This window comes from Sinocyclocheilus grahami, unplaced genomic scaffold (genome assembly GCF_001515645.1).
Source record: "Sinocyclocheilus grahami isolate Dianchi unplaced genomic scaffold, SAMN03320097.WGS_v1.1 scaffold72.1, whole genome shotgun sequence".
Lineage (NCBI taxonomy): Eukaryota > Metazoa > Chordata > Actinopteri > Cypriniformes > Cyprinidae > Sinocyclocheilus > Sinocyclocheilus grahami.
The window spans coordinates 1,646,946-1,659,722 of NW_015505251.1; the positions used below are offsets into that span (position 1 = coordinate 1,646,946).

At 36.2% G+C, this 12,777-nt stretch overlaps 2 protein-coding genes across 4 annotated transcripts in view; both read right to left on the minus strand.

Annotated features, from left to right (window-relative positions):
* mmp20b (matrix metallopeptidase 20b (enamelysin)) overlaps nucleotides 1-2,389 on the minus strand; it is a 4,633-nt gene extending 2,244 nt beyond the window's left edge. The window contains exons 1-6 of the mRNA XM_016272711.1: nucleotides 2,258-2,389; nucleotides 1,712-1,950; nucleotides 1,465-1,613; nucleotides 1,266-1,391; nucleotides 887-1,045; nucleotides 593-764 (exon numbers count right to left, since the gene is read on the minus strand). Coding sequence (XP_016128197.1) covers nucleotides 593-764; nucleotides 887-1,045; nucleotides 1,266-1,391; nucleotides 1,465-1,613; nucleotides 1,712-1,950; nucleotides 2,258-2,389 — 977 coding nt within the window. The remainder of the gene's footprint in view (nucleotides 1-592; nucleotides 765-886; nucleotides 1,046-1,265; nucleotides 1,392-1,464; nucleotides 1,614-1,711; nucleotides 1,951-2,257) is intronic.
* Nucleotides 2,390-4,986: 2,597 nt separating this feature from the next.
* Nucleotides 4,987-10,760, minus strand: tp53i13 (tumor protein p53 inducible protein 13). Of its 3 annotated transcripts, none has more exons than XM_016272681.1 (9): nucleotides 10,622-10,760; nucleotides 9,903-9,974; nucleotides 9,769-9,804; nucleotides 9,522-9,580; nucleotides 8,914-8,992; nucleotides 8,702-8,830; nucleotides 7,940-8,146; nucleotides 7,132-7,816; nucleotides 4,987-7,036 (listed from the first exon to the last, which is right to left on the minus strand). In XM_016272681.1, the coding sequence occupies exons 1-9, from the start codon at nucleotides 10,652-10,654 to the stop codon at nucleotides 6,921-6,923; spliced, it is 1,416 nt and encodes a 471-aa protein (XP_016128167.1). In that variant the 5' UTR covers nucleotides 10,655-10,760; the 3' UTR covers nucleotides 4,987-6,920. The 3 variants fall into 3 exon arrangements, with proteins under 3 accessions (XP_016128167.1, XP_016128166.1, XP_016128168.1); XM_016272680.1 differs by having other exon boundaries at nucleotides 10,204-10,760; XM_016272682.1 differs by lacking the exon at nucleotides 9,903-9,974 and having other exon boundaries at nucleotides 10,204-10,760.
* Between the last annotated feature and the right edge of the window lie 2,017 nt (nucleotides 10,761-12,777).

Sequence of the window (12,777 nt, forward strand, 5' to 3'; positions counted from 1 at the left end):
TATATATTTTTTTTTTTTGTTATATTTAAAATTGCAATTGTGAGAAATAGTGAAAATTGTGAGGAAGTTGCAACTAAAAAACAAAAACAAAATTGCAATTATAAGATGATATGAATTCACAGTAGTCACAAAAGTGAGAAGTCGTAATTTTGAGAAGTCACAGTTGTACAAAATAATTGTGACTGTGATAAATTGATAAAGTCATTGATAAATTGATATAAAGACGTAATTGCAAGAAATAATCACAATTATGAGATATAAAGTCACAATTGAGAGAAACAGTTAAAACTCTGAGGTGAAATTTCAATTGTGAGAAAGATGCAATTACTAGGTATTAAATTATGAAATATAGTCACAGTTATGAGAAATAGTCACAATGTTATAATTATTAAGTTGCCAATGATGCGAAAAACTCAACTGTGAGATATAAAGTTGCAACTATGAAAAATAAAGTTTCTCACAATTATGAGGACAAAAGACAGACAAACTGAAGATGAATTTACCCATGTTTTACAGGTTCCTATTCTGTTCTCTGCTTTTTGCTTTCAAATGGATTGTAAGTGGCAGCTAACACTATATGTGATCAACTCACTTGTCCCTGAAGAAGAAAATGGCTTCTCCTACAGTAGTCACAGCATCAAAAGTCAGATCGGGATTACATGTGTCCTTGAATGACACAGGGAAATATGAACCACTGTACCAGGGGTTGCTGGGATAGCTCCAGCTAAATCTGGGAGATGGATAGGGCCTTTTGTCCCTTGGCCCTGTTGAACAGAAAAAACACAGACATGTTATCTCTCATATAAATGTGGAAACTGAACACTGCCCCTGTTCCCACAATATTACAATTTCACAGTTATAGATTGTGAAACATGATTTGTTTTACCATAGAGTGTGTTGATGTTCATGATATCTTCACTGGAGAGCAGGTTGTGTGTTTTTCTATTTTTGTATGTCGGATACATCACTGAATTTGGGTTTTGCGAGTGTTTCAAACCAAGTGCATGACCAAACTCATGTGCAGCTACCACATACAGGTTAAACCCTGAAGAAAAAAAAGAGAGAAAACAAGTGAACCTTTTTTTTTTAGTACCAAGTGTAGTCCTACATTATTTGAGTATGTCTTATTTGAGGAACCTTTGAACCCAGCCGTCCATGTTTCAAGTTAAACCCTGAAGAAAAAAAAGAGAGAAAACAAGTGAACCTTTTTTTTTTTAGTACCAAGTGTAGTCCTACATTATTTGAGTATGTCTTATTTGAGGAACCTTTGAACCCAGCCGTCCATGTTTCAGCTTCATCAAAATGAACATCCCCACCGATGCCTTCCCCTGGGCCAAAAGCATGGGCCAGTGTGCCGTCTGGACCATCAAAGGGGAAGGAGTCGCCATGTTCTAGGAGTTCATTGCAGAATAAATGAGCATTATCTTCGAAGGTGAAAGTGCATGTAAGTGGATGCTAACTTACCGTTTCCAACAAACTCCACCATGATGTCCGCCTGGTGAGAATATGACCTCTGGAAAGTGAGAGGGCTGGCCTTTGCCCATGCATCTAGAGCCGACGCGAACAGAGCATCCACTGTATTCACTGGTAATTCACTGGTGTATCTCCCAACGCTGTAAGATTGTACACCTTTTATTACCATACATGGTGGAGCGTTACCATCCAAATTAGGAGCATTTTATGCAACGTACAATATAAATATGCTATTTACCCATAAGTGATGATGTTTTTCTTCCACCTGTTTCCACGTCTGTGACTGTAATCCTCCACATCTGAGACGCCACATCTAGGAGTCCTCATGACAGCGAGGGTGTCTGGGTTCAGGGTTCCTGTCCTGTTCAGCCCAAAAAAGTTCTGCATGTCTTTCAGTTTGGAAGAGAACGAGGGACGACTCCTTCTCCTGCGGCCTGTAGGAACTGCTTGGAAACTGTAGAATTTCTGCAGGTATTTCTACAAGAAAACGTGCAGGAACCACCAGTGAGTATCAACTATCATTATATTTCCACTCCCTTCCTGTATTTCATCCACTTGATAAGCTTCGCTTTATCATCAATATGCTTTTAGGTTCAATGTGTGTATATATATATATATATAAATTTAGAAGAAAGATACTGTAATAGAGATATTGTTGTATATATAATGTATATATATATATATATATATAGTACAATATATACAAAAAATTTCTTCACAATGAAAAAAAATTATTAAATTGCAAGTATTAACTGCATGAAAAAGGTACAAAAGAAGGACTTACTGTTGCCAGGGACAGATCATTCTGAGCAGGTCTTGTCGGATGCACCGATCCATCATCTTCCAGTGGTAAAGGTGCTGGATGATACTGACCAAAAAGGCCAAAGGCACAAACCAGACAGAGTAAAACCTGCATCTCCCCTTGGCAGACCACAGAAGCTTCTGAAAATGGCCAGTCCAAGGAGACATTGAAAGTCTTAGCTGATGGGAATGCCTTTTAACGTATTATTATGACTCAGACAGTGCCAAGACCAGGAAAACCTCAAGCGTAGGGAGTGGTTTGCTCTGGTCTCAAGAAAAGAGGGATCCTGTGTAAGATGTGTCAAATTATATGCATCAAAGGCATTTACCTCAAAAAGCAATTCCTAGATTTCACATGGGATTGTCTGAGTGGCCATATTTCCTGCAGTATTTCATGCCCAATGAAATGCCTCTTCCATTAAGTATACCTGTGTGGTGGAGAGAATAGAATTAGACTTTTAAAGAAAGTACCCCCCCCCCCCCCCCCCCCAAAACCCCCCCCTTAAATGGCTCTAATGTCAGCAATGTTTTGCACAGTGGAGTGCTATATCTGATGATCTGCAGCATTTATAAATGCATGCACAGTTGTTTATTTTCATTGCCTTTCCTTGAGAATTTGGCAGAATACTGCAAGTCTAGTTGTGTAAATATTTTTATGAAAGAGTTGTCATTTTTTTTTTATGAATAGCTGCAGATGCAATAGTTTATGAACAATCATTTTTGATACAATCCAATTTTAAAGATTAAAGTTTTAGCCTTTTGCATGTGCTCTTAAACAGAGGGAAATTGCTTCATTGGTACTGTTCATTGCAATAATGTTATACATCTTCACTGGCATTTTATTGCTTGCACAGTTTTGAGACCAATTAGTGAGTCCACTCTATTCACTTCTGATTTGTCAATCTGACTGGTAATATTATAGTATTAATGACTTTTAATATTACTTGTTCCATCTCATTGCTTTTGTAATGCACTTTTTTTCTTAGCAGAAATTAGATTATAAAATAAATGAAACCCAAAAATCAATATTTAATGTCCATCAGTAACAACGTACAGTCTGTCGGTTATTACTGCAAAATTACATTTGCTATGAGGACCAACTGAATATTATGGAAGCCTGTTTCTACTACAGAATAAAAAATATATATATCAAAAAATTAAATATATATAAAAAAGGTATTTACGTTTTTTTTATCTCACAATTCAGATTTTGTTTAGTGCAATTCTGAGAAAAGAAATGTCAGAATTGAGAGATATAAACAGAATTTATTTTCTTGCAGTTTCTGCCATGGAAAAAAATAAAAATGATAATTGCCCTCAATTCTGACTTTTTTCTCACAATTGTGAGTTTATCTCAGAAATTGCGGGAATTGTGTGGGGGAACAAAGTCACAAAAGAAAGAATAAAAAGTCACAGTCCCTAGTGCCCAGATCTCACAATTCAGATTTTGTTTAGTGCAATTCTGAGGAAAGAAATGTCAGAATTGAGAGATATAAACAGAATTTATTTTCTTGCAGTTTCTGCCATGGAAAAAAATAAAAATGATAATTGCCCTCAATTCTGACTTTTTTCTCACAATTGTGAGTTTATCTCAGAAATTGCGGGAATTGTGTGGGGGAAAAAAGTCACAAAAGAAAGAATAAAAAGTCACAGTCCCTAGTGCCCAGTAATTTTTTATTCTGGTGCTGAAACGGGCATCCATAATATATTATCCCTTACATGTAGTGATTTATGCAGGTATTAGTAATGTTTCCATCTATCAATTTCTATTTAATTTGTTTCTTTTTTTTCCTTTTTAATTAGTTTTATGAGAACATGACATGTCTCGAGACATTCCACAGTGTTGGATTCCAGTAAAGCAGACTTAGCATGAAACCTTCTATAAATGCTTTTTTGGTGTATAGTGCTAAAACGGGTAACCTGCATGAGTAGGAGGACAGTATTTAAAGAAACATGTAATTGTAAGTTACAGTCCAAGAAATGGCAGTAAAGTAATGTTTGAAACAGATATAATTGTGGCCCCACTGCCTTTCTGCCATAAAATGCTAAAGTGGCTAATTGTAAAATTGTTTGCGGTGAGGAGAATAGATAAAATAAAATTCCTTGTACAACTGGGCTCAATTTGTAGCATGTTAAATACAACATTAGCAGACTCCAGACAAAAAGCGACAGTCTAAAAGGGTGGAATACATTTTCTTTCTCACGTTCATCAAACATACAGGCTGAAAAAAAAGAAAAAGGAAAAAGAAAAACACATCCTGAAACATGCAACATTATTTCCCTTCTTGGTCACATGGCTGCCAAGAGCCCTGTCAGGGTGCCTTTGAGCAAGAAGGAAATAGCCAATTAAATTTCAACAGAATGTTCTGCTTTTCCAAGATATCACAAGCATCATGTTTGAACAGATCTAATGTTTAAGTTATCATTCAGTGCTGGAAATGCAACCTCTTTAGTTTGAGCCAATATGAGCATTCACAGTGACATTGCTAGTTCATATAATGAGCACATATGTAGCACACATACATCTTTAACTGCTCGCTTCATGTTTCTATGGCATCTCTTGTTTTCTGCTATGGTTTCACAATACATAGCCGAAATCCAATGATCCACAGATTGCATTGCATTCCTTATTTTGCTTTCAAATGACTTCCATTGCACAACTCACACTTGCAAAAGATGACCCTGGTTATCATTGAGGCAATCATATGGTTAATTCTGTTGAACAGTAATTGCATTGTTTAGGATTCAGAAAAACCGCTAGGAGATCTAATATATGGAGGGGTGAGGAGGACATAGGATGAGGATGTATGCTAAAAATGATGAGTATTTTGCCTTAATCCTTCAGTGACAAATGATTGCAACCTGGAGTAATGTGACTTCAGTGTGATGTTGAAATACGCAAAAATGAAATACTACTAAATGCTATTATATTATTTTAGCTTTGAAGGCAAGTTAATCTGTGAATAATGACTTAAATATTAGCCCCCCTTTTGTCGTAAAGAGCAGATTAGACATTTTTCTAGACAAAACATGGGTTTTAAATTACTCAAATGAATAGATAACATTTTTGTTGTCTCTCACTTGTGACAATATTTATGAAAACTACTAATTCATGATTATATTTTAAAGGAAGATTTGAACATTTTGGGGTTGCATTAAAAAAACAGTGCTTTGTTTGCATACTGTTTTGTAAGGCCACTAAATTTGATTTCAGACAGTATTCGGCAGAGTCTTCAGGTTGAAAATGTGACCTAGAAAAAAATTAAGTAAATAAACGCATATTAAACACAATTACCACAACATCGCATTAGCAGATTGATTACATTTAACTCATTTAGCCTACACCTATAACCTCAAAGGCTGTGTTCACTTTGAGCAGTTTTAATCGGAGAATCAAGGTTATTAAAACAAAATATGTTTATAACCCAAACAGGATCTGAATTAATGTCTTTCTTTTCTTCTCCACTATTTTAGTATGGATCTGACCAATACAATTAGTATGCTACACATGAAAAAGCATTTGCTCTACTTCCAGCGCAGTTATATAATTTAAACTATTCTCAGAGTGCCAGTGGGACTGGAGAGCTCTCTACTGCCATCTCCTTGTGTCAAGTCATGTGACACATAAACCATGTCATTCTCAACAACAGACGGGGCTATAGAGTAAGATACCTTATACATAATGTTTTCACCCATACTTATCATAAGAGGCTTCTAACTGCAAGGAAATGAAGTTCACCCAAAAACAAAAAAACTCACCCCTATATGACTTTCTTTCCTCCGTAGAACATAAAATAAGATATTTTGGGAAACGTCTCTTTGGAATGTAATAGTCACTAAAACATGGTTTCTAACATTCTTCAAAATGTCTTCTTTTGTGTTCCACAGAAGAAAAAGTCATGCAGGTTTGGGACAACATGAGGGTGAGTAAATGATCACTGCATTTTTAGAAACCTACCGTGAGAAAAAGTCATATCTAAGCAAGAAACAAATGCTGTAGTGTGACCAAACATTCCACATTCCTTTATACAAGTCAGCATGAAATGGAAATTCACTCTCATCTATTTTCTAAATGCATGTTAGTGATCTTATTGTGCAGTACTTCATCCATACATATGTTTCATTTAAAAAAAATGTCCTAACTAGTCCTTCTGGTTCTTTGGTGACATATGCCTTTCTTCCTTCACTTTTGAATGCAATGCCCATATATCAAAATCGAATAAACTATCGATGGATAGAATAGAGCCCCTACCCTACTTTTTTCTCTTTTGATAATTCGTTACACTTTGATGTACATCACAATATGAAAAATCTTATTTGTCACTACTTCCATTTCATTGCGGCTTTAATTTACCAGTATGCTATAACAACAATAGACAATGCAACACACAAGATACACAATGTGTAAAAGTTCAAACTAAATGGTAGAAAACTGTCTGTAGAAATAAAATGATTAACCTTTATCACTTAACTGTCACTACATGAAATACCAGAGACAAATTGTCTTTTTTAAGTATTGTCTGAATGTGGACAAAAGTTATCCTTAGTGTCATAAAAAGGTTGATATTTACTTCATGAGCACCACAAGATTGGGCAGATATTCCAACAGAGTTTGTAAGATTTCTAGTGTTCACCAATCCTGTCCATTAGTCAGAGTTCTCCTCATTGCTGGAGTTAGACAGCAGTGGACATTCCTGTCTCCTGTTCTGGCTACTCCTCCTCTTCCTCCGGCCAACCATCCTAAGCCTCCGCCGGATGATGTCTGGAACACAAACGACACCTCTCATAAGTCTACATCTATGGGAAAGTGACAGAATGAACGGTTTTGTGCAGCATGAACACATAGTGTGTACTTACCACCCACACTCTCATAGTCTTGCTGGTTGTCGTGCCAGTAGAGACTGGTTGAAGATCTCCAGTGGCGATAGAGGCGTGTATGGAGCACAGACAGGGTGAGGAGCACTAAGAGGAATCCCAAAGCGCCTGCGGCCCACACGGCCTCGTCTGTACGTTGTATGGGTATCCTCTCGCCCCTCAGCGGCCCTCCTAAATGAGGAGACTTTGAGGAGTCTGAGACTCCACACTGTCCAAGCTCCCTGCATTCAAATCCAGACCTCTGAGCCTTTGTGTCAGTCTTAATGCGATGCTTCTTACCTTCTGTTATAGTTTTCTTATGTGTTTTTCTGTCTGTTTGGTATTTATGTCTTTCTGTCACATTATTTTGTGGAAATTGCTTCTCAGTTGTCTTTGATTTGTCTTTAGCACTGTCTCCAGGCTCCTTAGAGTCCTTTGCAGAACTGAGAGATTGTGTAACAGTTAGCACTGAGAAGGAGGCCATCTTTTTTGTATGATTTTGAAGTAGCGTGTCTTTATGGTTCAGTTTTGCACTCTCTGTGTGGTTAAGTTCATCTGGTTTGACGTCATCTTTCAGTTCCACTTCTTCCAGGGATTGTTTGATGACCATCCTACTCTTCCTGGTTCTCCCTCTGGTCCTCTGTACCTCGATGAGACTGAGAGTCTCCATGCAGCAGTTTTTAAGGAACTAACAGATGAAAGTGAAATTTGGCATAGAAGGATATTATTTGTATTTCTATATACATAAAACGACTGCATCATCATACAAATCTTGATTGATTTATTGGTCAATGTAATGCAGTTTCTTCACCTTTATTCTCTCCACTTTGGACATCTCTTGACTGGTGTTCTCTGGTTTGTCCATAGGTGCTGGTTTTGTCAAATATAGATTGTACTTTGCTCTTTGGCTTGTATTAGCTAGACTAATATTGGAGGAAATGGTAAACAACCAATCACAAAGCCCCAGCGTGATGCGAGACATCTCTAGTGAGCGACCCCACGAGACCACCGCTAAAGGCTTTCAGAAATATAACAGACATGAGAAATTTGTCAGAAATGGTGCTTTTTAGATAAATAGATAGATAAATAACATTTTATAGGCTCAATTTGTTACAGATAGTTTATGCATTAGGTGTTGTTAACTAATTAGTCTACATACAATAATGTTAATTTTGAAAGTAATTAATACTTTAATGCATAAATTGTTTTTTCACAAACATATTGAGCAGCACAAATGTTTTTTAAAATTATAATAATAAAAAAAAGAATGATTTCTGAAGGATCATGTGACAATGAATACTGGAGTAATGATGCTCAAAATTGTACTTTGCCGTCACAGTAATAAATTATATTTTTTAAATACAGTTATTTTATTAAAAATGTTACCAAATATATGAGATACTAAATGTAATTTATATTTGTTTGACCTCAGCCAATTAAATCAATCCATGTGACAAGTTCCATTCTCTTTCCACAACTACTGTGAAGTGTGAACAGACAGTCATCCAGTGCTCGATGTAGACGCCTGTGTTACACGAGTCGTTGCTGTGAATGGTGACAGCGAAGGACTCACTCTGTGTTGACTGAGCCAGGGGTGAGGTGTGAGGATGTAATGAGACAGACACGAGTGAGCCAACCCCGCCAAACTCCTGTGAGCTTCCGCTGAGACACACGGGTGATACAGAAACACCAGCGCTCCATTCTGTCACAAACAACACGTGCAGAGCTTATCAAGTTATCTTCAGTAACAGCTTTAGCTATAGAAATACTGTGCTTGTGCATTACTTTGAGGTTGTGTAGCCATCGCTGAGGGGGGCAGTAAAGATACTCTCCACTCTCTGCCTCAACAGGCCGGTAAGGACCACTGAAAAAATAGTAAGTTATGTTAACAAACACAGCTATTTAAACTGATAAACTGCACATATTTAAACAGGGTTAGAAATTATTATCGAATAGCGTTCGTTTCCGTTAAATGTTCGCGCACGTGCCAAAGCGGACGGAATACCGTGCCAAAAATGTAAACCTGAACAATTTCTTGCAGTAGTTACTACAGTAACTGATACAGTAACTACTGTATCACTAAATAGACAGCGCTATCAGTGCAGTCCAGTTTGAGCAAATGACTTATGTGAGCCGGTTCTTTTTAGCGAATCAAACATGACTCTTATGAACTGCTTCTTTTTAGTGGATCAAAAACATACTATCAAAGTGTAGTTCGAATTTCGAACAAGTGACTCTAATTTGTCGATTCAAACACACACACTTATTGTGAGAAAAGTACTGAAAAAATGTTAATGGAGCTGTTAATGAACCACGATAGTTAGGATAGAGGAATCGGAACTGGAACCGGATAAGGAATCAGATAAGAGATCTGAGGGTGCGTCAATGCTTACTGGGTGGGTATGCGGTCGTTGTATGTAATGGGTGTGTCCATACAGATGTAATCAGCAGCCTGCACAAGACAGAAATCAAAGTTAAAAGATACTTTTATTAATAGTTTTCTTGTTACTGTTATCCGTTGATATGATGGACAAACATAACATCCTGCTATCTATAATACATAGTTTATTTGGTCATTACAGTTTGTCTTACTTGAGAGTGAAAAATCTTGTTAGTATGACTCATTTGAAATTCTTTTACCTTTATAGTATGTGTTGTGTCAATATCAGGCATATTCTGCAATAAAAAGGAACATCTGTCAGTCATGTTTTTTATCATCAGTGTGCATTTGGTACTGAGTTTAGCATTGCACTTTACAATAAAAGATATTGTACCGTCTGTGACTGTGGCCAAAGCTCTTGACACAAAAGCTCGTCAGGTCCTGGAAGGTCTGTGACCAGATTTGTCTGAAATAATTGTATGTGATACAAGATCACTTCATTTAGTATTTCAAAACTGGCTGAATAATAATGACACGAATGGGAAAATGTTTCACGCAGTTTTAGATGATTAAGTACGTATCTGTCACTGCTTGTCATGTCAATTATTCCTGAGTGATTATTATGGTTATCATTTGATTTAACGTGCATGCTGAATTGTTCAGAGTGAATTGAACAAAAGTCTAATAATGTTTACCTTGCCATTGTCGCAGTGTGTCAGTCTGGAAGGGCAACACCGTGTCACACAGAGACAAATCAATCCAGACAGGATGATCACTTGACGGCTCATGACTTCATCCGAGTGCAGTCAAATACATTCAATACGGTAAGGTTTACTAAATCTCTGCCACATAATCCCAACACCCTGCAGGACTTTATAAATGCAAATGTCCGTGTTCAAACGCGTCTGATGATCCATGCTGAGCTCGAGGATCCACACCTTCACTGTTGGAAAGTTAGTTTTGTTTACTTAAAGAAACACGATACCAAGTTATAGAGAAAGACATCGCGATTCGTAATCAAGCAGAATAGAGCCCTCGGATATGTTTTGAAGTCTTATGCACTTATATAAACATCTGACGTTTCTCTTTTGACAAGTTAAAAGTCATCAGAACCCTGAATCGGAATATCGCGAGCTGTAAACTCATGTACACCTTCCATTCACGCACACGTCTTCTGGTTATAATGGTCAGTACAGCCTGAGGTCACGTAAACTTCATACACATAGTAATGTGAGTAGTGTTCATGAGTCTTCAGGGGATACACACATATCTACGGTGGCTCGCGTGGATCGAAACTCGTTTTCGACCTCTAGGACTCCTTGACGTCATCTGCCAACTTGTTAACTAGGAAGTATATTATTTATGAGTACAAAATGTTCTTGAAAATTGTTGTAAGTTGTTTTCTCATAAATAAATAAATATGGGAAAAAAACCGAAATGCTAAATTTCCCAGCAAAGTGAGAACTTAAGTGAAAATTAAAATTAGGAATTTAAGTGAAAGCATGTGAATCTAAAATGGCTTAGTTGGTTAACAAGACCCAACAAAAAGTTTATTTATTGATTTATTAATTAATTTAGTTATTGTTCTTTTAATGCAGTAATTTTATCATATGACACATTTAGCCTCTTATTCAAAATGGGTCTGTGTGTTTCCTTCTGGACACAATGTGGCACAAACATATTTACATGTCTTTTTAATCATAATTTCTGATATAGAGCTTAATAATGCATTAATAATAATGCCTTTAAACAATCTAATTACCAAAAATGTAATAAAAAAAATGGTAAAGTTTAAATTTAGAACAGTTTATCAACTGACTTTTTTTATATTAAAAAAACAGTAAATTTTGTTATACCAGTGTTATTAAACTGCCTTCTGCTGTGAAATAAAAATATATATAAAACTTTGCTATGTGTCGTGTGCTAACCAAGACTCGTCATAGCACTTGCATATCATTGCTCTTTTGTTGGTTTTGATTGATTCAATTGTCATCATTTGTAAGTCGCTTTGGATTAAAGCGTCTGCTAAATGGCTAATAAAATGTTACACAAAACTGTAGTCAACATACTGTTTTTGAGAGCTACATTTACTTGCTGATGACTAGATGGGAAAACAGAATATTAATAATAGTAATAATAATTGCTTGGGTTAGGAAAAAAACCCTGTTTATCCTTTAAAAAAAAAAAAAAAAAAGTTTACTGATAGTATCAAAAAGTGTGTAAAAAAATGCATGGACAGCTGAAAGCAAAAAACATCAAATTGTCAATATAAGAATCAATATTGTAAAGAACATTTCAATTAAATATTTAGATCTATAACCCCAGCTGACACATAAACAGCTTATATGCAACCATTCAGCTGCTGGTAATCATAATACATAAAATAAAAATATTTATAAATAAAAAGTATCATATAAATAAAAAGTGAGACGTGACGTTGTACTAAATTTACGTTTATTACAGCGGATCCTCTGACCAGTGTTCCTCCATCAATACAACAGTAATTACAGAACAGAAAAAATAATTCATTTTTGTTTTCTCTGATTCATGAATACTTTAATACAATTTCAAGCCATTTATTCTGTATTTTTAAACTTTTTGTATAATCTTTTTAGACATTCAATAACATGATACACGATCTATACATTTTGATACAGGTTACATATGAGTTATAGTGGTGATGCTGAGCCAGGACAATGGTCGCGTGTGAAACGGCACACTAACACACTACTTTTCAAAAGAAATTTAGTACGCAGTACGTTAGTATGCCATTTCGACCACGGCAAATGAATACTGATGTTCTTTACAAGAAATGTAGCCCTTCCCCATAGACCAGCCCCTCTCTATCGCTCCCCGTTTCGTTTCTTTGTAGTGTTGGCGATAGGAGTGTCCAGGTCCATCAGAACTGAAATAACCATCACTCTTTCATAGCCTGTCAACAGGAGAGGAGACAATGCAGTAGTGACCGGGCTTGGCAGCTGTGGGATGGCACAGTGTTTGACCAGAGGTTGAACCTCCATTATTTAGAAAATAAGTTTGCATTTCAATCTAATATTTCTCATATATCAGTATTACTTACATATCCCCTAAATTCAGTCAGTAGGACAAGTTTCAAACTAGGATAAAATAAAAAATAAAGTGTGTAATCTATATCTGTGGCAGGTATGACACAATTATGAGTAATGCCAACCAATTTCAAACAGCCCTCACCCAAAAGGTATTAAAAAACAAACAAAACAGATCATCTGTGTGTTACAAAATATCAAAAT

Coding starts and splice junctions, on each gene's coding strand:
- tp53i13 (XM_016272680.1), bottom strand. CDS start 10,296: ATGAGCCGTCAAGTGATCATCCTGTCTGGATTGATTTGTCTCTGTGTG. Junction 8,147..8,701: donor CCTGGCTCAGTCAACACAGA/GTGAGTCCTTCG, acceptor TATTTCTGAAAG/CCTTTAGCGGTGGTCTCGTG. Junction 7,817..7,939: donor CCAAAGTGGAGAGAATAAAG/GTGAAGAAACTG, acceptor TTCATCTGTTAG/TTCCTTAAAAACTGCTGCAT.